Source organism: Pogona vitticeps, chromosome 2, assembly GCF_051106095.1.
Source record: "Pogona vitticeps strain Pit_001003342236 chromosome 2, PviZW2.1, whole genome shotgun sequence".
NCBI lineage: Eukaryota > Metazoa > Chordata > Lepidosauria > Squamata > Agamidae > Pogona > Pogona vitticeps.
In genome coordinates this window covers 281,994,139-282,018,601 of record NC_135784.1, presented here as the reverse complement: position 1 = coordinate 282,018,601, position 24,463 = coordinate 281,994,139, and the positions used below count along the sequence as shown (strand labels likewise).

At 42.4% G+C, this 24,463-nt stretch overlaps 3 protein-coding genes across 3 annotated transcripts in view; 2 read left to right on the top strand and 1 right to left on the bottom strand.

Moving 5' to 3' along the window:
• Positions 1-24,463, top strand: part of LOC144586390 (uncharacterized) — a 439,742-nt gene that overhangs the window by 75,319 nt on the left and 339,960 nt on the right. The gene's annotated exons all lie outside the window — the stretch shown is intronic.
• Positions 3,362-14,394, bottom strand: SREK1IP1 (SREK1 interacting protein 1). Its single transcript, XM_020783679.3, has 5 exons — positions 13,965-14,394; positions 7,752-7,799; positions 7,429-7,569; positions 6,578-6,653; positions 3,362-5,686 (listed from the first exon to the last, which is right to left on the bottom strand). Exons 1-5 carry the CDS (start codon positions 13,975-13,977, stop codon positions 5,491-5,493), a joined length of 474 nt encoding a protein of 157 aa, XP_020639338.2. The 5' UTR covers positions 13,978-14,394; the 3' UTR covers positions 3,362-5,490.
• Positions 15,566-24,463, top strand: part of CWC27 (CWC27 spliceosome associated cyclophilin) — a 131,317-nt gene continuing 122,419 nt past the window's right edge. The window contains exons 1-3 of the mRNA XM_020783678.3: positions 15,566-16,075; positions 18,624-18,720; positions 24,134-24,246. Coding sequence (XP_020639337.3) covers positions 16,034-16,075; positions 18,624-18,720; positions 24,134-24,246 — 252 coding nt within the window. The 5' untranslated portion in view covers positions 15,566-16,033. The remainder of the gene's footprint in view (positions 16,076-18,623; positions 18,721-24,133; positions 24,247-24,463) is intronic.

Below are 24,463 nucleotides of genomic sequence, written 5' to 3'. Positions count from 1 at the left end.
TGTCCTGAACACTTTTGACTTACTGTACTATACTGTTAATGTTTAATACTATATTTTAAAAAGGTAGCTACAGCCATCATAGAAGATATTGACAGGTTAATGATAATTGAGCAATGCTCAAACATCTCTGCTTCTGAAGAAAAACATGCTAACCAGAAGCTTAACTACGTGGGAAGGGTGAGAAACCTTCTGTCCTCCAGACCCCGGGAGACACTTCCCATCTGTGCTGGAGAATGTTGCTAACTGCACACAATAAATCTCTAGTCTGAGGGCCACTTTTCTCCCTGGAAGCCACAATGGGCCACACAAAATATAGGAAAAATGATAAGGGGAAAAATAGGAAAGCAGCGAGAAGCCAATTTCTGGTTTTGACAAATGTTTGTTTTGTTGTGTGTGTGTGTGTGTGTGTGTGTGTGTGTGTGTGTGTGTGTGTGTGTGCGTGCGTGCGTGCGTGCGTGCGTGCGTGCGTGCGTGCGTGAAAACACTTGGGAGGCCTGCCAGCTCTTTAGAAAGTTAATTGTTTCTCATGGATGCTTCCAGGAGCAAAAATGCATATTTTCTTTTTTCACATAGGCAAATTATTTTTGGGGTGGAAGCAGTGCAAGTGACAGCATGTGGCAGGGATAGCATTCCCCACCCTTTGGTGGGGGTGGGTGGATCACATGCCCGTTGCCCAATCTTGCTGTAGTTCCACTTTTGGAGGGTCACCTGTTCTTAGTCTTGCTATACGGAGCTTGCCTAGTGCTTAATAAATCCAGAACTCGTGAAACACAGCAAGACATGCATTATTAAGCAGTAATCTGCCAACATGGGTGAACCCTTCCTGATTGGAGTTCAGTGAATTTGTTACTCAGCTCTTCATGCTTTGAGGTAGCAAAAGAGAGGATGTGGAGGAACAGATGACAGACAATTGGTCTAAACCAAAACAACAGTCTCTATATCCTCACATTTGTGAAGCACTTTTCAAAAGACTTTCCGCTAAGTTACGAGGTCTCCCTTTTCTCTGAGAAAAACCAAGTTGCCAAGAGCTACGTATTTAAATCGGGGCATGGAGGGGTTGGAAACAAATTTGCTCTTCTTGGGAATGAGAAGCTAAGATCCAAGTCACATCTGATTAGGAACTGGTACATCGGTCACTGCTATATACAATATCTGTTGCACCTTAGTGAGCGTGCCTATAAGCCAACGGTCTTGCAAGGGCAGGCCCTCCCAGAAAACTTACTTGTCCTATAAAGCTTAATAGTTCTCCTGCTTTGCAACAGCTGATCGTATAGCTGATCATATTGCCCAGGACAATGACTCATTGCTATACGAGTCTCTTATTTGAGAATTTACAGTAGTGTTTTCCATCTTAGTGCTTAAAGCAGGCAACACTTAAATCCAAAAATGTCAATATTAAAAGTCTGAAGAATAAAAACTAGCCAAGAAAGTATTTTATCACGTTGGGTAGTTAATTATTGCTTCAAAAATACTTTAAAAATAAATTTCATTTTAAAACTTTTTAAAATGCCATTTTAAAGGGCCAAGCTCTTACAACTGACTGATCTCAAGCAGTAGTAATTTCGTAATTGTCCAAAATGATACACAGACAACTGAAAAGAATGCAGCCTCTGGAAATATCAGCACTCACAAAATGGAGCTATTTATGAAACAGTGGATAGAATAATGGCGTGGGATTCAGGTGACCTGGGTTCAGTTCCCTGGTTCTCCCATGGAAACTCACTGGGCGCTGGAACTGGTAAAACCACTCCTTAAATACCCCCGTTACCTTAAAACCCCTATTAAGGTCACTATAAGTCAGTTCTGACTTGATAGCACATAACAAACCCAAGCTCAGCAGTTAGGGCACAGATGGGAACAGATGTTATCTTACATATTCAGCAAACACTACAAAGCTTTTTTTAAAGGCAGGAAGCCACTTTAAAAAGTTTTAAATTAGTCAGATGGGGTGGGGAACTAAACTAAGTGGAGCTGAAATACTGTAATACTATAGGGGGAAAAGCTTCTTTTGTAAACCAAAAAATGTACTTGGAACTAAGTTTCCGTGACATTTTAAACACAGAAAGCAGTGGCAACCTCCTTATTTTTAGTACTACCTTGCTATGATCTTCCTCCCTTCAAAGAAAATATTCCTTTTTGTTGATTTCCGCTTGGAATTCTCTGATTCTGTTTGCTGATAAACATATGAAACAAGAATAAGGACAAATTACTCTTGCCTCTCACAATTACACCTGTTAAGTTTGTCAGGGCAAGGAGCTACCATACATGTTACACTGCTGTAGACATTGATGGGACTAGCTATAATGCAAAGTAATCAACGGCCAGAATCCTCTTGGGCAACTCCATGCACATAAAGGTTGATGTTGTTGTTGTTTAGTCATATCCGACTCTTCGTGACCCCATGGACCAGAGCACACCAGGCTCTCCTGTCTTCCACTGCCTCCCGGAGTTGGGTCAAATTCATGTTGGTAGCTTCTATGACACTGTCCAACCATCTCATCCTCTGTCGTCCCCTTCTCCTCTTGCCCTCACACTTTCCCAACATCAAGCTCTTTTCCAAGGAGTCTTCTCTTCTCATGAGATGGCCAAAGGATTGGAGCCTCAGCTCCAGGATCTGTCCTTCCAGTGAGCACTCAAGGTTGATTTCCTTTAGAATGGATAGGTTTGTTCTCCTTGCAGTCCGGCGGACTCTCAAGTACCTCCTCCAGCAGAACAATTCAAAAGCATCAATTCTTCGGCGGTCAGCTTTCTTTATGGTCTAGCTCTCGCTTCCATACATCATTACTGGAAAAACCATAGCTTTGACTATGCGGACCTCTGTCGGTAAGGTGATGTCTCTGCTTTTTAAGATGCTGTCGAGGTTTGTCATCACTTTCCTCCCAAGAAGCAGGGGTCTTTGAATTACGTGGCTGCTGTCACCATCTGCAGTGATCATTGAGCCCAAGAAAGCAAAATCTGTCACTGCCTCCATATCCTCCTCTGTTATTTGCCAGAAGGTGAAAGGGACCAGTGGCCACAATCTTAGTTTTTTTGATGTTGACCTCCAGACCATTTTTTGCGCTCTCCTCTTTCGCCCTCATTAAGAGGTTCTTTAATTCCTCCTCACTTTCTGCCATCAGAGTAGCATCTCTGAGGTTGTTGATATTTCTTCCGGCAGGCTTAATTCCAGCTTGGAAAACCTCAGAAGGGTCCTGGAAGCTGGCAATTTCACCCCCACTGGCATCCTTCCAGGCACTCTCGGACCCTTCCAAGGCTCCCCCCTCCACCCCCGCGGGCTGAAATTGCCAGAATATTTTTTCCTGTTTTCCTCCCCTAAAAATGAGGTGTGTCTTATGGAGCAAAAAATACGGTAGTTAAAATGTCAAAGAAAATATTTATTTATTTATTTATTCTATTTATATCCCGCCTATCTGGTCAATTTATTTGAAAAGCTAGAAATACCATTGCAGTTGTGAGTTCCCACAACAATGAATTATTGTGCATCATAACTATGCTTTGCACTTGATAGAACTGCACCATTGTAAGTGGGAGACGTAAAGTTCCGTTGTTGGAATATACTATGTATAAATACATTAAGTCTTTTAAAGAAACTGGGCCAAAATCCCTTAATACCGTTTTGTGTACAAGGTCTTTGAGGATCTCTGTATAAACTCCAGAAGACTCCAATGTGCCACTACATTGAAGTCACATGACATGTTCCCAGTATTAAAAAAACCCATACTTTATCAGAAAAAAAACAGATTGTTACTTTAGTTTCTGGTGAAAGATCATCCAGGATACAGTTACAAATCTCCATAAAAATATGAGTTCAGTAAAAGGAGTACAAAGGCTATCAGATTTTTTATGATTTAAGATAATCTACTGAAGCCTTTCTCTAAGGGGTACCATTATCTGAGATGATGTGAGTTTTACGTCCATAATCAAGAGGGTTTTTTGGAACCAACAGGCCTATCTGGTGTCATCATACTTTACACTCTAAGCAAATACTAGCAGTTTTTGTTCACTCAGACATTTTGAATGTGTTTCTGAGCTGCTCTGAATGTCTTTTATCTTGTTTATTCACTTTCCTGGCATGCAGTATTGCATTGTTGAGCCTTAATGCAATCAAAAATGGCCCTGAAATTCTGCACAATGACAGATGCTATTTAAAATAATGAACATTGTAACTATATCACAGAAAACATATCCCATCTCTACCCAAAGAAGGAAGTATTTCATAAAATCATGTGAGCCTTGCGTTGAAAGAAACCCAAGGCTCACTCAGTCCAAATAGTGTTGTGGAAGTAATAAGACTGACATTCATGGATTCTTACCTGTACAATAGTTATAGTAAACCAATCATGGTAAAAATATCCTTAAGGACACATAACCTCTTATTTTACTTCTTTGGTCCCACAAAATATAAATCTCATTTTCTTATTGTTTGTACGAACATCATTGCCAGGGCGAAAAACAGTATTGGAGATAGAATATTAACATTACAGATCAACACCTTTGCATACAACTCTCTGTATAAGGATCTAACTGCAAGATGAAACATGTATGATAAATCTTAGAAATGTCCACCATTTCTGTCGTCCATATATAATCCCATTCTATGTGGGTAATTCCCAATTTTATACATAAACAAAATAGGACTGATTTGAAACATCTATCCCAAGGTTGGAGTAAACACAGCCAACTATTTATTACAAAGGCTTTTAACTTTTTCCTTTTTTCCCCATATAACACAAAGGGTCCATTTTTAAACTGCTTGTCACCGAAAAATGACATGCCTTGTGCACTCCATCCTATTTTATCGATGACTGAGCGTGTGGGCTATTATGATGTGCCTGGATGGATTATAATATATGAAAATGTCTGTAGGCAACAGCAGAGGCTTCAATACCTACTGAGAATTTCCCAGCCAAGAAGGACAATCTTCAACATTGGGAGGGGGAGACTCCAAACCGGGGAAATCATTTTCCTGGACGTACACATGCAGGGCAGAAGGTGGTGTTGGTACACTTTTCACCTTTCCATGTTGCAGGGTTCCCCCCCCCATTATTGTTTCCCTCCCACTGATTACACTAATACCAGCTGTAGGGGTGGCACAGTCCTCATCCCGTGCATGCATCCTGGGTCACATCACAAGACCTTGTGGGTACAAATCCTCTTCCGGCACCAATCTTCCCTTTGTCCCTCTGGTACAGCAGAGAGCTCAGGACCACAAAACTGCAGCCTTAGTGTAGCTGGGTTTTTTTTTTGTTTTTGTTGGTTTTTGCTCATACATGGAAGCCAGATTTTAAAGCAGATATTAAAGGACTGTAAAATGGATGTAAAATGAAACTAAAAATTCTAAGAAGAAAGAAATCTCTCTAAAATAAATGTTTAGCTGAATATAAGGAGATATTTATAAATAATGGGATTTTTTTCAGTAAAAATATATATTCAACAGTATGGCATCATAATTCTGATAGGAATGGGTCTATGGCATCCTAGCTTTGGTTCTTAGTCACTGCTAGATGAGTCTGAACTATCAGAAGATGAAGAATCTTTCCCCTTCTTCCTCTTCTTTTTCCCCTTTTTGTGGTGATGTTTCCTTTTCTTGGATTTACTCTTTTTCTCTTTCTTTTTCTCCCTCTTATGGGATTTCTGTTTTTTGGGTTTAGGCTCATCTTCATCTGTGGAACTGGAGGAATAAGATCTGTGAAACACAAGAAGATCAACTTACTTAATGATTCAAATAGTGCTCTGACCAGTTAAAAAAGTTAAAGATGGATATTTTGTTAAAAGGAATTAGCTTGGTTAAATACTTTACCCCCAGTCCTTATGTATGTATCCTTGTGTATACTAATAGCTAATTCCAGAGACTTTCCTTTCAGGTTTTAAGAGGAGACCCTTCATGTAGCTAGTGTTAGTCAACTGCTGAAAGACAGCCTCTTACATATGAATGATTTGTCTTTACAAAAGAGAAGGGCATGGAAATTTTGTGTCCCATTGAGTTCCATGTTCCTCTCTTTCCTCTCTTTCTTTCGTCCTTTGTCTGTCAAATTGCTTGAGAAATTTGTCATCCAATAGCTCTGGCACAAGCCAAACAGAACATGCAGGAGAGGGAAAGCAGGAATTTTGAGTCTGTAGATCAGACAGCCAGTGCCAGGCTGGCTGCTTCCTTGCCTTTTTTTTTCTGTCATGCTGCCCAGGCCTAGAGAGTCTTTGTTGTGCTAGGTGGGTGGCACTCATTTAGTTGTCGCTTTTTAAATTTTGGGGTGCTTTTTGAATTGGCTGGTGGTGAGTAAGGCATTTTTTGCACAAACCTGACAATAACTTTACTTTCTCGCCTACTGTTGCCTGCTTTTCAAGTAGATTGGTTTTCTGTTGCCTTGCCTCTGCATTCTTGGACTAGTTTTTAAGGGTTCTTTTTGGCTTTTGGAGTGCCAGAAAGTTTTTTGTTTTTTTTTAAAAGAGCAACCACTTAAACATCAGATTGTTGTCCAAGAAGTAAGACAGAAGAGGGTTCCTGCCAATGCTTTTTAAGCTACTCCATCTGCCCATTTTGCATTCAGAAGTTCTGAGACAAAGTCTTCCCCCAAATTACCTTTTCCTTGCTTTTTTTAATTTTTTTTCTTTGCTTTTCTTCCTTGTTTTTTTCTTTTCTTCTTCCTCTGCAGTACCTGTAAATTGAAATGGTAACATCTTACAACAACAGCAAAATGTTACTGAATCCCCTGAATTTGGTACTGTTTGGCACATTATTCTTTTTTAAAATTTAGAGTGCATGGAATAGCAACTGTGCTAGCAGCTTTTTCCATTTTCCAGGTTAGTGTTGGGTGCCTTGCTGCATATTCAGTTGCACAATATGGCATGTGATAGGCATCGGGAATAAGGAAAAACTGCCAGTTGCATGTCCTTTGAAGCCAAGAGGGTATTGCCCAATACATTTTGATAAGCATCACTGTCGGGAAGAATCCCTCAGTGTAAATTTCAAAAAGACCATTGCTAACACTCAAATGTGAAACCAATAAGTAAAAAACGAATACATGTTTTCTTGAAGTTAATCTTGTTTTCCACTAAGATATAACACGATCACATCATCTTTTCTAATGTAACTGCAGATTTCTTGTGTCTTTTACACTGGTAAGAGCATCACTTCACTAGACAATGGAGGAGGAAGAGCACATGGCTAGCTTGTGATGTATCCCATGTTGCTGAATAGGAAACTTTGAGACTGGTGACTTTTTAAACTGGAAATGTCACTAAATTTAGTTACTGTTGAGAAAAACTTTTAAAAAACTACAATAGTAGCTATATTTTAGGGCATATTGGAACTATAACTGTAACTGATTTACAAAGCTAACTTTGTAAGATGAAACCAACATAGATGAGGCCTAGTACACATGGACAAAGAAACTACGGTAAAAAGAGAAGGATGAGAGACGCAGGACTCACTCTTTTTTTCAGGAGCGGTTTGCAGCTTTCCTAGTTCCTCTTCCTCACTGTCTTCACTACTTGTGCTGCTGACATCCAAAACAATGTCTCTTTTGGGATCCACCCGGAGAAAGTTTCGGCATTCAAATGTTAGATGACCCGCTAAACAACATTGAACAAGAAAATAATAGCCGAAGAATGCCAACCACAATGCAAATGATTCAATAGTTATCCTTTACTGGTTCACAGGTGAGAAAACAAAATCTTCACTTCTATTTCACTAAGAAAACATGAAACTCATGTAATGTTCAATCATGTCTTCATCTCTGTAGATAAATACTTACGATAGCCACATTTCTTGCATCCAGCCCTGATGTTATCCTTATTTCCACCTGAAAAAAGCCAAGTGCATTTCATATTAGTTTTAGGAGGCTGAATATGCATTAATATACAAAGGAAACGACTCATCTGCAAGCAAAATAGTAAGACCGCCAACTATATTTTCTCACATATCCCAAGTATATAAACAGATGCAGCATCCAGTTATCAAAATACATGCTTTACTTAAAGCACAGCTGCACTGTTTAGCAAGAGTTTATAGCTCACTGGTATATCTGCAAGCCCAGTGCTGGAGGGTGGGCTGTTTGTGTGCAGGCCTGTATATACTGTAATTTAACGGCAGGGACCTAATGGCAACAATGATAAATGTGGCAATAGGTTCTGGTTGACTGATTCTCAAAGAATTGCAAAGAGGTACAAGGAAACTTGGCACAGAGTGAACATGGAAATAAACATGTGTCCAAACAATAGCTTCTCACTGTCATTACCTGAAATGACCCTTCTAGAGTTTTAAGAGCAGCATTAACAAGCATTCAACAAGTTTCCATGTGCATGCAGAAGTATACTTTCTGAAGAACATTTACAAAATATTAATATACAGTACTAGCTTCCTGGCTATTTTTAAGGCCAAACGTACTACCATTACAAGAGAATCAATGAATGTGTGCATCTTACTATAGCAACTCTGAGCATTATCCTGAAGCAAAACATGTTTTTTCATGTTGTCAGAGTTCCCTGGATAGAAATAGCTAGATTCTGGACATGTCAAAGCAAAGGTATTATAGCAGTTTAGTACAAAAAGATATGGAAATCATATTATTTAAAAAATTGACATATTAAATTAAGAGTTTCTTAATGACACAGCTAAATCCCTTCCCTCAACTATTGTCTCATTTGACCTGTCCAATGTATTTCTGACATAACAATTTACTTTGTGACTTCATAGGACCAGCATTCCTGTGCTCAGGGGAGCTGAAGTCCATCTGCCTGCTACAGGTCACTGTGTGAGAGACAGTGGGACTGTGGCTGGGCTGCTGCCAGCTTTTTCCAAGGGAACCTGTCTCAATCTCCCTCTGCTTTGTAGGATTGAGCCCGGCTACTCCTGGCTGCCCCACCCCCTTCCCACCATCAGTCAAACCTGGCTCAGGGAGAGAAGAGGCTTTTAAGCCAGACCTGCTTTCAGGGCCCTACCGGACTAGCATTCCTGTGCTCAGGGGAGCCGAATAACATATGCCTTCTATAGGTCACTGTGTGAGAGACAGTGAGACTGTGGCTGCACTGCTGCTGGCTGCCAGATTCCCTGAAGGAACTGGCTGATGAATCAGCTGGGAAAAAGGGGGGTTGAGGGGCCTCTGGGGCAACCAATAGAGACAATATATGGCAGAGGAAGATAAGGCAGTTCTACCTCTCATTCTCTACCAAACCAGATGTGGCAGTCGCCGTTCTGAACTCATGCCTGGACTCAATAATGGACTGGATAAGGGTCAATAAACTGAGGCTCAATCCAGACAAGTCGGAAGTACTGCTGGTAGGTGCTCCGCCAGATAGGTTAAAGGGCCATTTCCCTGCATTAGACAGGGTTACGCTCCCCCTAAAGGACAGGGTCCACAGCTTGGGGGTGCTCCTTGACCCCGGTCTGACCTTGGAAGCCCAGGTGGACTCAGTGTCCAGGGGTGCCTTCTTACAGCTGCGGAGACTATATCAACTTTGCCCCTACCTGGATGAGCGGAGCCTGGCAACAGTCACACATGCACTGGTAACAACCAGACTGGACTACTGGGGCAGCCTTTGCAGATGGTCCGGTGACTGCAACTGGCAGAGAACCAAGCTGCACAGCTGGTAAGCGGTGCCACCGCGTAGACTCATATCACAACAGTTCTGAAAAATTCACACTGGCTGCTGGTTGCTGCTCGGGCCCAATTCAAAGTGCTTACTTTGACATATAAAGCCCTAAATGGCTTAGGACCTGGTTACCTAAAGGACTGCCTTCTTCCATACAAGCCTGCCCGTCCTCTAAGATCAGGCCAGGAGGCTCTTCTGAAGGTGCCATCCCTGAAAGAGGTGAGGGGGATGGCATGCCGAAATAGGGCTTTCTCAGCTGTTGCCCCCTAACTTTGGAACACCCTCCCTTTAGAGATCCGCCTGGATCCAACACTTTTGGCTTTTCGGCGACAGGCAAAGACCTTTCTGTTTAGCCAGGATTCTAATTAAATAGTGTTTTAGCTGGCTATATGAGCAGCAGGATTTATTAATATGAATGTATTAATTACTATTTTTAATATAGGGTATTATAATACAGTGGTGCCTCGCATAGCGAGGTTAATCCGTTCCGGATTAACCTTCGCTATAGCGAAACATCGCTAAACGGGACAAAAAAAGCCATAGAAACGCATTGAACTTCGTTCAATGTGTTCCTATGGCTTGAAAACTCACCGTTCAGCGATGTTTCTTCATAGCGCCGCCATTTTCGCGCCCTCGTTAAGCGAGAGCAGGGCGCGAAAATGCGGCCCGGACCTTCCGGCGGCCATTTTGGAACCGCCGATCAGCTGTTCTCCCCGGCTTCGTTTTGCGAAGATCGCTAAGCGAATCGCTTAGCGATCTTTGCAAAGCGAAAAAACCCCATAGGGGCCATCGCTGAGCGAATGCTCCAGCGATGGCCCAGAGTGCCTCGTTAAGCGATTTCATCGCTCAGCGAGGCACTCGTTAAGCGAGGCACCACTGTATTGCCTATCTTAATGGTTCTAATGTTTTTAAAAGTTTTAATATTGTTGTACGCCGCTCAGAGACCACTGGTAATGGTGCGGCTAAAAAAATCTTGTAAATAAAATAAATAAATAAATAAATAAATAAATAGCTGTATTTTGCTTTTGTAAGTTCATTTTGTCTCATTTCACCTTCATTTTACAATTATATGTGCCTACGCAGAGGTAAGAGCACAATAGTTCAACTGACAACTCAGATGCAAGTCTCACCTAGTTCCATGGAACACAGTCCTAGGTAAGTGTTAAACAAGCCCATCTGTTTCTGTTATGTGACAATAAACACTGTTTCATACAGCACTAACTAGCATGTGTGACAAGGAATACATCAACTACAAAATTCTAGTTAAAATGAGGAAAAGGGAGGATGATGTATTTTCTTTTTCAAGGCAGTCTTACAAGAAAACATGTTTTGAAAAATACTATATACAGTGGTGCCCCGCAGGACGATGACCCCGCTAAACAACGAACCCGCAGGACGATGACTTTTTGCGATCGCTATAGCGATTCGCAAAATAGTAATTTCAATGGGGGATTTTTGCTTCACGACGATTAGGCCCGTGCTTCGTGAACCGTTTGCAAGACGACGATTTTTCCGGCTCCGGAAAATGGCTGCCCTGTCTTTTCCGGACCCATGCTTCATAGGGCAGCCATTTTAACAGCTGGTCGGTGCTCAGAAAATGGCTTACCCTATGGGCAATCTTTGCTGGATGATGAGGTAATTTCCCCATTGGAACGCATTAAATGGGTTTCAATGCATTCCAATGGGGAATTGTTTTTCGCATGATGACGATTTTGCTTAACAGCGATTTCAGGGGAAAGGATTATCATCGGCATGCGGGGCACCACTGTACATGTTTCTGAATGAAAGGACATTAATAGGAAGTTGGGGTTTTCTTGATACATAGTTCCAAACTCTTCTACTCACTGTTGATTTGACTACCCCACCCATTTAATCCTATGTCTTAGGCAACAATATTAATATTTTGCTGCTACTGTGCTTCCTTGAAGTCTTGCATAAACAAGAACCACCAAATGCTTTCTGCTAATTGGATGTACTAATGTTTTAGTCTGTTGCTGTTGTCTGCTGCTTTTTTGAACTGTAGGCACGGCTGTTCACAGGAAATAAGCATTATTCAGTTGTTTCGACTGGTATTTAGGCATTTAGATATTCTGGATTCCTCCTAGAAAGCACTATGAAATTGTACTGCACAGAACCAAGCTTGGAGAACGCTGAAGCTCCTGGCCCTCATTGCCAGTCAAAAGCAAAAGTCATGCTTGGTGTATAGGACTGGAAGCCAAGGTGCCTATTCTCACTGGTCTATCCATCTCTTCTCTCTCTTGGCACCCACTGCAATGAATGCTTTCTTATCAGGAAGCATATTCTGGATATGCTGGCAAGAACCCAGGAAAGCAGCATGCAGCCCTGCTACAGATTTTGGGTGGCTGATTGTGCTAATGATTTTCTGGGGCCTTTCAAAAAGCTAGTATTTTGGGAGGGAGCTGCAAAAAATGGCTTGATGACTGCATGATGTCCACTCTTACTATAACATAAAGCATTCACTGACAGCTCAAATATAATCTGAAGACAGTCTCCTGTCTATCTTCACCAGCTAATTCAAAAAGGTGAACACTACTTGGCTTTCTTTCCTGTTTCACACAGGATAGCTGACAGCACCTGACCACTATAACATGGGAGGGATTAATCCAGCTCTGTCCAGCCTTGTGGCACAGTGGTTAAACTGCAGTACTGCAGCCAAAATTCTGCTCACAACCTGGGTTCAATCCTAGGTAACTGGCTCAAGGTTCACTCAGTCTTCCATCCTTCCAAGGTCGGTATACTGAGAAGCCAGCTTGCTGGGGGTGGGTAGGGGTGGAATGTGTAGCCTGCATAATTAAATTGTAAATGGCCCAGAGAGTGCTTTACGCACTATGAGGCAGTATATAAGCATCACACTTTCCTCTTTTTTTCTCCTAAAGGTACGGACATGTTGAAGGAGTCTTCACAGTTCCCATTTACCTTTCCAGGTTTGCTCACATGCAGTAATCAAATGTCCACTGTAGTGCAGAAGGACGCTGCCATGTAGACCAGTGGCTTCATTGGTCTCAGACAGAACTTGCCCATCTCCTACTGCCTAACTATTTGGTTGAAAATGCCAGGAATTGCACTCGGGTTGTTCTGCAGAGACAGTACAAGTTCTATCGCCAAGATGGACAGGGGCAAGAGCTGCTCACTCAGAACTGGACAGCCATTTTGAGGCTCAAATACCTGGCCTCTGAATTATTAGCATCACCATACTCTGACCAATTGAGCTAGATACTCCAAAGGAATATATGGCATACTAGTTAGCAATACTTAAGGTATTAAGAAGGTATACCTAACTAGATCAGAGCACCCATATGGACATATACCTAGCTTGACAGAAACTGCTAGATATATGTCAGTGTTCACAGTGGATCAGATATACAGTATGTAGATTAATTTTGCATGTAGCATATGTAAGGCCCATAGAGATAGAGAATCCAAAACACTGAAAACACCAGACAGACAAGTATCTTGCTCTATAAACTGTTCCAAAGGGAACAGCTTCATTCTTATATAAGCATTTAGAGAGCAAAGCTGGAAGATACATAGGTTTGACACTACCTCTACAGCAGTCCTCCCAGTACTGACGGACACAAAGGCAGGAATCTTATATCCTCATACTGTACACTAACTTGAGAATGAGGCCACTGAACACAATGGGATTTACCTCAGGATAAAGCAGGGACATTTCTTCTCTTTACATCTTTACTATTATTCTTTTTCTTTCTGCTAACCCCACAAAACAGTTGGAGACAAACCATAAAATGGTTCCAACAACTTTTTCCCCCTTTTACCTAGCCCATTGTGACTGGGATGTGGGATATACAGACCTTTACACCTGGGGACTGCAGTTCCCATCAGCCCCAGCCAAAGCAGTCAGTGACAAGGGATGATCAGAGATACAGTCCAACAACATCTGAAGGACCACGCATTCCCCACAAACAAACCAGAAAGCTTTTCTTTCAAATGTCTGCAGTTGTAAATGAATGCATTGAACAGAACACAACAGAAAGTTTTTTCTTTCCAGTTTCTGCATTTGCAAGTGAATGCAAACTGAACCATAATAATCAGATTTGTGAAATTCAGCTTTTCGTCTGATAGTCTCATTACTTAAAAAAAATCGAATCCTAGAAGGGCCTACTCAGAGGGAGGTTTCAGCGAATTCCGGGGGCGTTACCCCTAAATAAGTGGGCATAGAAATCAAACCGACTTCTAGAACTAAGGCAGGAAGATTTGTTCCCCAGCTGCCATATGTCGGATCAAGCCGCTAGCCCCTCTCAGTTCATCTCCGCCTTGCCTTGCTCTCTCCCTCGACCTACGAGGCCACAGGCGGGCTCACTCTGCACACCCTGCCGGGATCTCGCCCCGCTCACCGGGCAACGCCATGCCGCCGCCGCCGCCCCCACCGAGCGCCCACGAAGTCCAGATCTCGGTCAGGCCACTTCCCCGAGGGCGACGCGCGTTCCCCACCGGAAAAACTTTGGCCAGGCCGGGCCGTACTATGAGCCGGGACTGGTGGGGGGGGGGGAAGAGAAAGAAAAGGAAATGCAAACTCTTCCGTGCAGACGACTTGGAAGCAACACAATCCACCCTGCTGTGCTTAGGGAAGGCCTGCGGGTCGATCTGGGCGCCCTTCGGGAATCCCAAAGCGAGCCTACGTGGAAACGCTTTCTCTTCATCGGCAGCCGTCCTCCCCTCCAGCACGGGTTGGTACTCCCCTTCCCGTGAGTCACTGAAGGAGGCTGGGCTGCCTGGTCGACCGCGTCTCAAACCGAGGAAAGGTCGCCTCGGGGGTGTTGAAAAAAAAAGGTGTGCGAGACCTTCGGAGAGCCTTCGAGCGCCACTTCATGTCTGTTGATTCACAAATCATTCCCGCCAAGTCCCCGAAAGCCGACAGGGCAATCCTAAACGTCGGTAATCAGAAATGAGCCCCTCTGAATTCAACACGATTGCCAGGGGGCACTTACAGGCCTCCAGATGTAGATGGACTACTGTTCCCATCAGCCGTAGCCCTAATAGTCGGTGTTCCGAGTGAGGCCACCCTTAGTCCGACACTACCTAAACAGCCACAGGTTCCTCGTCCTAAGTGTGTACGATTGCAGCCTCAATGGCTTTCTCCTAGGAAGTTAATCCAACGATTGGGCAACATTTAAAATGCGCGTTAGATTATGTTTTAATAATCCCTATCGTTGTTGTGGACTGGAAGGAATATCACCGACCCTCTGGCGTTTGCTGTAATTGTCGTTGTTTAGTCGTTAAATCGTGTCCGTCTCTCCGTGACCCCACGGACCAGAGCACGCCAGTCCCTCCTGTCTTCCGTTGCCTCCCGGAGTTGGGTCAAATTCATGTTGGTAGCTTCGATGACACTGTCCAACCATCTCATCCACTGTCATCCCCTTCTCCTCTTGCCTTCACACTTTCCCAACATCAGGGTCTGTTGCTGTTATTACATGCCATCAAATCGCCTCCGACTTGAGGCGATCCTATGAATGAGAGATCTGCAAAACGTCCGGTCCTCAACAGCCTCGCTCAGCGCTTGTCAATTCAAATCTGTGGCTTCCTTTAGGGAGTCAATTCATCTCGTATTTGGTCTTCCTCTTTTCCTGCTCCCTTCAACCTTCCCAGCACTAGTATCTGGAGTTCAGGTGTTCCCATACTCGGAGATGAATATTGTCTTCCATAAGGCTTGTTGTTGTTTAGTCGTGTCTGACTCTTCGTGACCCCATGGACCAGAGCACGCCAGGCCCTCCTGTCTTCCACTGCCTCCCGGAGTTGGGTCAAATTCATGTTGGTCGCTTCGATGACACTCTCCAACCATCTCCATAAGTAGGTATCAATTCTGATTAGAGCAGGATTTACTTCCAGATAAACATGCGCACGACAGACCTGTTCATACCAAATTGTAATACCTACTACTGTATTTCTCTCTTCCTACCATTTCTTTCAGTCTCCCACCGCACGAGTTCAAAGGAGGCAATGTTATTGCAACCTCTCCTCGCTTGCTGCTTCTGAGAAAATGCAGCCGCTCTAAGTGGGATAAAAACAGCAGTGGGTGATGCTACTCAGTCGGAAGACTTTGGGCAGAGCACAACGGACTGTACCACTAGTCGTAGGGGAGACCTGGTTAAACCGATTTAAGGACCGGCTGATATCAAGGCAGTGGCATATGGTCTAAGCAATTCTTCCTGATTATATTCATTAGTCCCTTGCCAGACGGCTCTTCATAGCTGTTGAGCGTGAAGATTAGAAGCCTGATATTTCTCCTTTGGCATTGCCACCCCCCGGATTGGAAGTGATGACATCCAGTTCCCAACATGGAGGGATGTTTGCCTTGGTTTGCCGTATAGATGTCTAGGAAGTTTCTTTGTACAGTATATCTGTGTCTTGTCTCAGCGCGCACGGAGTAATCAGGCAGTGAAAAGGCTGCGTTCAGGTTCACATCATGAGCAACATCTACATCCAGGAACCGCCTACAAACGGCAAGGTGAGGGGAGAGCCTTGGAGAGGGAGCAGCCTTATATCTGGAGGGTTAAATAAATTCACAATACTTGGGTAACATTAAGGTTGCTGTCGCCACACTGAGTGGCTCTGTTGTGCTTTATTGGGGTGGGGAAGCACAACTTATTTTGGAACATGCCAGCTGAACAGTCACAATTGGACTAAGGCAGCAATGTTGAGAGACCTTTGGGTAGAGTGGGCGGCATATAAGGTAGATAGATAGATAAATAAATAAATAAATAAATAAATAAATAAATGTATGTTTATTTGGTGGGAGTAAATCAGTTTGGATTGTGTAATTCAGTACAATGAATGCCACCGTTTTCTGAAAGACAAATGCATCCTAAGGTGACAGTCCTCTGCATAGGTAGTGAACTCAAATATATGATAATAATCATGTACTGTCCACTTGGTTCTGACTTATGGTGACCTTTTTCAGGGTTTTCTAGGTACAGAGTACTTAGAAGTGGTTTACCATTCCTTTCTTCTTGGGGAAACCAGGGACGATGCAGTTTGCCCACACAGGTTGGCATTGCGAACAAGAGGCCCAGTGAGGAATCAAATTCACAACCTCTGGCTCTATGTAGGCAATAAAGGCATACATATAAATTTCAGGCTTTCTCAAAGTGTCAGGATCTAGAAATTCAAATACTGTATAGTATTGGTGAATTATAGCTATAATAAGCCTATCTATCTGAAGGGGTGCCAAAGGAGAGGGATTATACTCCACAGTTGAAGAGATAGCTTGGAAACCAATTCTAACTGTATAGTGAATAAGTCATAATATACATTAAACTGAATTAATAACATCCCTCTTCTTAAAATACCTTTGGGAACTGTGTTTCAGAGGAGTACTCTAGACCAGTGGTTCTTAACCTTTGGTACTCAGGTGTTTTTGAACTGCAACTCCCAGAAACCCCAGCCAGCAGAGCTGATGGTGAAGGCTTCTGGGAGTTGCAGTCCAAAAACATCTGAGTAACAAAGGTTAAGAACCAGTGCTCTAGACCTCTCTAGCACAAGATTCTAAGTACTTCACCAAACTACAAATTCTAGGACCCCTTTGGATAGAGCTATGATTGTTAAAAGTCGTATTAACTGTATTGTACAGACATACCTTTAATGAAGTGGCTATGATTAGGGATAGATCATCAAATGTGGCACAAGTTTGTTTTTTTAAAAAAAACAGCCTTCTCCATCTTAATGACATCCAGATGTATTGAATTACAGCTACTGTCATCGCCAGCCAGCATGCCTAACATGTGTTGTAGGCCAGCTCAACTGGATAACACTAGATGAAGGGATACTGACTTATAGTAACACTGAATGTTCATCTAAAATTCTAAATGGATAATTTTCCAAAAGTTATAATGATGTTGTAAAAGGAAACAGCAATGCACCTTGAGTCCATCCTCTTTTCCTTCCTTCCCAATTTCTGCCCTGGGGAATTTGGAAATGATTGTCTCTGTTTTAGATTAAACATAGCTTGCCATTTTGTCTCAACCTAAGTGGACTGGGGTTTATCTGAACTCACTGTACTAAAACAATTCCACTTCAAACCACAGTGTATTAAGCTGGCTTGACTCAATTTATCATCCTTAGGATTAACTATAATTTAATTTTGATTAATGCACTAAACTGGTGAAGCTAAAACTGAAGCAGAATGTTCCAGTCTTCTGATAACTGACAGGAAAAAAGGTAGAACAGAGTGTGTGAGCCCAAGGCTTGATGAGGTTCATTCTCTAATTCTAAACCATTGGTTGAGTCCAAACAGACTTGTTGTGTTTAAATTTATATTATGAAAGAATTGATTTTTAGAAATTGAATTTTTATATGGATAAACATAGTACCAGAAAATATTCTACAGCAGATCACTGCTTGAGCTTTATGGACTCATTAAGTTACAGGACACCAAAATAACTGTGGTATTTCCATAAGGTGAAGAAGATGATGGTCTACTCCAACTGGTATTAATGTAAGGCTTATGTAATTTGTTACAGCTAATTGTGGCTAATGAGATGCTGGTGTGAGTTTTGGTTGTGTGCCTGGTCACATGCCTAGTTGCACAACTGATATGTATTCTGGCACCTTATCAATTAGCCACATTTAGCTGCAGCAAATTACACAAACCTCACATTAACGTCAATAGGATTTGGGTCAATTTATTACACTTGGCTACTGCAAAACAAAGGCAGTGTATTACATCTGGCTATTACATAAAACCCAAGTGACATATTTTCCCTGAAATTTGCTTTATACTCCAGCACAGTGCAAGCCATGTTAGAAGTATGACATGGTGTTGGACTGTGTGAATTCCTAAAGGAGCTTTGGTTTGAGAAGGGAAATTTGCCATGATAACATTGAATATATTATACATGCATGGATTTTTTTCTCACAAACATTTTAACAATCAACTGAGAGAAGGGAGGATCCAGAAAAATAGCAATGTCTGCAGAATATAGAAAATATAGGCTTGGCTGTAGAATGAACAATTATCCCCCATCCCCTTTTTAAAATTGACTAACGTTTTTCTATAGGTTTTACTGAAGACCACAGCTGGCGATATTGACATTGAACTATGGTCAAAAGAAGCCCCCAAAGCATGTCGGAACTTTATCCAGCTCTGTTTGGAAGGTAATGATTAAAAACAATACTTTGTTATATTTTCTGTGTCATAAACACTGTATATATTTGATTATCCATATCCATATCCATATCATCACATTTAAAAGGAATACATAGTTCTTAAAACATTTCTTTAGAAAGTTTGTCTAATTGCATTGACTCACTACTTGGAAATCCAAAGCCATAGTTGGAAATACAGAGGAAAACAATGTTTTAACTCCAGGTATTATCATCTGTATCACCTCTTGCCAGAGGCACCCAACTTTATTATTATTATTATTATTATTATTATTATTATTATTATTATTATTATTATTATTATTATTATTATTAGTATTAGTATTATTAGTATTAGTATTAGTATTAGTATTAGTATTAGTATTATTATTATTAGTATTATTATTATTATTATTATTAGTAGTAGTAGTAGTAGTAGTAGTAGTAGTAGTAGTAGTAGTAGTATTTATTAGTATTAGTAGTATTAGTATTATTAGTATTAGTAGTATTAGTAGTATTAGTAGTATTAGTAGTAGTAAGTAGTAAGTAGTAAGTAGTAGTAAGTAGTAGCAGCAGCAGCAGCAGCAGCAGCTGTAGCTGCAGCTGTAGCTGTAGTTGTAGTTTTAGTTTTATTTACATGCATTTCTCCCAACAAGGGACCCAAAGCAGCTCACAACATTAAAATTCACACAATTTAAAAACAATAAGTTAAATATTAAAAGATAAATTAAACAGTGTGTGATTTAAAATACAATTAAAAGTTTAAAACATGAAAACATAAAAAAAGATTTAAATTATTTGCTAAAATGGGGTTCAGGGATTCAGTTATAACTGTTAAAAGCCTGCCTGAAGAGATGGGTCTTTAGCTTTTTTTTCAGAAGGATAATGGGGAAGGGGCCATCCCAATCTCCTGAGGGAGAGCAGCCTGGGAGCTACCACAGAGAAGGCCCTCTCCCGTGTTCCCATCAGCTGTGCTTGTGCTGGCAATGGGACCAAGAGGAGAGCCTCCTCTGCTGATCTTAATTGCCAAGAAGGCAAATATAGGGAGATATGGTCCTTCAGGTAGCCTGGACCCAAGCTGTATAGGACTTTATAGATAATGACCAGCACATTGAATTGGGCTTGGAAACAGACTGGTAGCCAGTGCAGTTCTTGAAATAGGTGTAGCTGGCTCCAGTAAGTAGTCTGGCTGCAGAGTTTTGCACCAGCTGAAGTTTCTGAACTGTCTTCAAAGGCAGCCCCACATAGAGCACATTACAGTAATCTAAACAGGATGTAACTAAGGCATGTGTCACTGTAGCCAGATCCGACATCTCAAGGAACAGGCACAGCTGGCACACCAGCTTTAGCTATGCAAATGCACTCCTGGCCACTGCCAGACCTGGACATCCAAGCTTAGGGATGAATCCAGGAGTCCAGCCAAGCTGCAGACCTGAGTTTTCAGGGGGAGTGTAAGCCCGTCCAGCACAGGTAGTATTCCTATTCCCTCATCTGCCTTCCAGCTGACCAAGAGCACCTCTGTCTTGTCTGGATTAAATTTCAGTTTGTTTGCCCTCATCCAGCCTATTACTGATGCCAAGCACTGGTTTAGAGTCAAGGTAGCTTCCCTGGAATTAGGTGGAAAGGAGAGATAGAGTTGGGTGTCATCTGCATACTGGTGACACCAAACCCCAAAACTCTGGACAACCTCTCCCAGCAGTTTCATGTGGATGTTAAAAAGGATAAGTGACAAAGCAGAACCATGAGGAATGCCAATGGCCAGGGCGTTGAGCAGGAGTCACCCAGCACCACCGTCTGAGTTCTCCCCTCCAGGAAGGACTGGCACTGTAAAACAGTGCCTCTGAGTCCCATCCCAGAGAGATGGCTCAGAAAGATACCATGGTCAATGGTATCGAAAGCTGCTGAGAGGTCCAGCAGAACCAACAGGGACACACTGCCACTGTCCAGTTCCTGGTGTAGGTAATCCACCAAGGTGACCAAAGCTGTCTCTGTCCCATACTCAGGCCTGAAACCAGATTGAAATGGGTCTAGATAATCCACTTCCTCCAGGAATCCCTGGAGCTGAGAAACCACCACATGCTCCAGTAGCTTCCCCAAAAATGGGATGTTTGAGACTGGCCAGTAGTTATCCAGCCCACTGGGATAGCGGTCTTATTACTGCCTCTTTTAAGCAAGCAGGGATACTACCATGCCGCAAGGAGGTGTTTACTACTCCCCGTACTCAATCCACCATTCCTCCTCTGGCTGCTTTTATGAGCCAGGAAGGGCAAGGGGCCAGCAGACATGTGGCAGCATTCACCTCTCCAAGAATCCTGTCCGTATCATCAGGGTGCACCAACTGAAAAGTAGCCATTAGAACAGGACAAACTGGGCCCAAAGTTACATCCACTGGGTCTGTATCAACTACAGCATCCAAGTCAGAGCAAATCCGAGTAACTTTATCTGCAAAGTTTCGTGTGAATTCCGCGGGTTGTGGAGTGGTCAATATTTTGTTCTTTCTGTGGGGCATGTGCTAAGCCCCAGACCACTCAAAACAACTCTGCTGGATGACTTTGTGCAGATGCAATGGCAGCAGCAAAGAACCTTTTCTTTGCTGCAGCCACTGCCACGGAAGAGGCCTTCCAATGGGCTCTAGCCTGTGTTTGGTCGGATTCACTCTGAGTTTTCTGCCATCGTCATTCTAGTCTCCGCCCCACTCATTTCATCACTGCCAGCTCCCTGGTGAACCAGGGGACTTGCCTGGCTCTACTTCATGGGAGAGGACACTGAGGAGCGATTGTGTCCACCGCCATTTCCCCATTCCAGAGATCAGCCAGAGCTTTGACAGGATCGCCTGCCGAGACAACAGGAAACTCCCCAAGAGCCGTCAGAGCACCCAACTTTATCCATCTTCTTACAAAGTTTGGGTCACAGTTTAGCGAAGGGAAGAAGCAACAGGAGCTTCTCTCAATATAACTTCCACTTAAGTAAGGAAACACCAGCTTCCAGCTCTTCTGCACTTATCAGAGAATCTTGTGGAGAATCTGGTTTCTTTTGCACAGATTTAAACTTATCACATTCTTTCCCTTTTCCAAAATGGCATGCACATGAGAGAAGCTTCCTTGAATCCTTAAGACAGTCAGAAGAGACAAATTGAAGAAGATCTGGTCACATTTTTAATTTTTATGGTTGTAGGAAGGCAGCAGATATTGATCACATTCTTTTCTTCTCCAAACCCCCACAAAAATGAGATAAGTCCAATTCTTTCTTTCAAGCCATCTGTGACCACTGGAGAGCTTGGGAGAAGTGCCACTTTCTCCCCATATACAGTGCAGTTTGAAGAAGGAAAGAAAAAACTTTGTTTTCATTTGTAGTATAGAGAATACTGGTTGCCTGGAGGTTCCATTTAAATGGTCTGTAGAAAGTCTGAAAAATATCTGACTGCATTTGTCCTTTATTTTTTTTTTCTGAGAATGAAGATAATCTCCACTGACCAGGGTCAGACTATTAACCAAACTAACAAGGCCTATGTCTAGGATCACAGCTTTTCATTTTCCCTTAATAGCTATCAGTCAAAGGCAAGACTGTGGTTTGCAAGATATGAATTATATGTGTGTTTTATTGTGCATAGTAAGAAGAGTGTTTATTTTGTGATCCTCTAAGATTTCGGTCAGTTTTCAAGTATGTTGCAAAAAGAAACTTTAAAGATGCAAAACAACTGAGATTTAGTGAGGACAAGTAGAGATTAGCTCTAGAGCAGTGTTCCCAAGCTTCGATGCCCAGATGTTCTTGGACTAAAACTCCCAGAAGCCTTCACCACTAGCCATGCTGGCCAGGATTTCTCGGGGTTGTTGTCCAAAAACATCTGGGGAACCAAGGTTGTGAACCACTGCTCTGGAGTATGTCAGTGTTCTTAAAACCTGGAAGTTGCATAGCAAAGGACTCGATGCTCTATAGTAGCTGCATTCTGTCCTCAGTGAAGTGAAAGGCTAGGAATATAGCTGCTTTGATGCTCAGAACGACATCAGCTCTAGGTGCTCTGTTGATACTCTGGATATGAGAGGGAGCAATTCCTATTGCCAGATGGAGAGCAGAGAATAGAAAAAAGTAGCATCTGCCACTAAGGAAAGGCAGAACAACAGGGATGTGAAAAGGAAGGATGAGGAATTTAAAGTATTTTCCCTGAGAGCTGGAGGCAGAGGGGTCAGCTGCTGACAGAGAGGGAACACCAGGATTGCTCTATGAGCTCAAGAAGAAGCTGCCCCCCCCAAAAAAACCCAAACAAACAAAAACCAAAAATAACATTACCTGCACACATGGGACACAAAACCTGAATCAGAACAAGGCATGAACTTCTGCACCTAGCAGGTGAAAGCTAGGCAACCAAGTGTCCAGGATTAAGGAAAACGGACCCTAAATTGGTGAAGAATTGGCCAAGCAAGGTAGAGGGAAGCCATTGTGGAGGAAGGAAATGCTTAACCAGGTAGTAGCTGGGAGTGAAGCCTCTGACTAGGCGTCTGGCCTTTGTTATGGTTATGCCCTTTGGGACACCCGGAGCCAGCTGTTGCATATTGACAGGTTGGTCAACCTCTGCTGGCTCCTCTTCCCCTGGAGCTACAGTCTGCTGCCACTTATCATTGTTCCAGATTGTATCCTGCTGCCACTTATTCTCTGCTTGAGATACTACCTGTAGCTGTTTTTCCTCCTCCTGGGGGGCAATCCTGACTGTCATCTTGGCTGTGATCCCAGTTCCAAGAAGTAGCAGGGCATATATCTCCCGCCTATCTGGTCATTATGACCACTCTAGGCGGCTTAGAGAGTCATAATACTATAATAAAATAATAGTTTAAAAAACTTATTACATTAAATAGTCAAAGATGGGGAGAAAGAATGAAAGATAAACCACAAAGAAAAAAGAAGAGAAACAGATATTAACTGGAGGGGAAGGCCTGCCTGAACATCCAAGTTTTTAGTTGGTTTTTAAAAATACCCAGCGAGGGAGCCGCGCGAATCTCTGGAGGGAGATTGTTCCAGAGGCAAGGAGCCACTGCCGAGAAGGCCCGGTTTCATGTCTTCTCCTTCCGGGCCTCCCTCGGCGTCAGGCTGCTCAGCCTCACCTCCTGGCTCGCACGAGTGACACGAGTAGAGCTTGGTGGGAGTAGACGTTCCACCAAATATTGAGGCCAAATATCAAGCAATAATATAATTAATAAATTTAATTATATTATTGACAAGAAACTTTTGTAAAAATCCTTTTCAATTTTGTAATTGAAGTAATGGATTTTCAGTAGCCCAGGAAAACAATAAATGCTGTTTGTCATTTTGCAAATACAGCCAATCATAAATAGTTTTATTCAAAGGATAAAGTCATAGCTGACATTCAGAATCTGCCCATAATAAAATTTTTGTGATCAGTGTAATGTAACAATTCCAATTTTCTTTTCAGGTTATTATGACAATACAATATTTCACAGGGTTGTCCCTGAATTTATAGTCCAAGGAGGAGATCCAACTGGTACCGGATCAGGAGGAGAGTCCATCTATGGTGCCCCTTTCAAAGTAAACATCTTTTTGCCTTTGGTTTTGTTTTCTGTTAATTCCCCTGTTACGTAACTGCTACTTAGATATCTTTTAATTAAGTTCAAGCAAAATGTAATTATGATTAGTTACTTTTAAAATATATTGATTTCGATGGCAGGGCTTTGAGCCAATGGATATCCTACCAGAATCTGGGGAACTTAAAGGGCTAAGCACTGACTAGATATTGCTGAAGGTT

Coding starts and splice junctions, on each gene's coding strand:
- SREK1IP1 (XM_020783679.3), bottom strand. Junction 7,570..7,751: donor ATGCAAGAAATGTGGCTATC/GTAAGTATTTAT, acceptor AATGTTGTTTAG/CGGGTCATCTAACATTTGAA. Junction 6,654..7,428: donor AACCGCTCCTGAAAAAAAGA/GTGAGTCCTGCG, acceptor TTCAATTTACAG/GTACTGCAGAGGAAGAAGAA.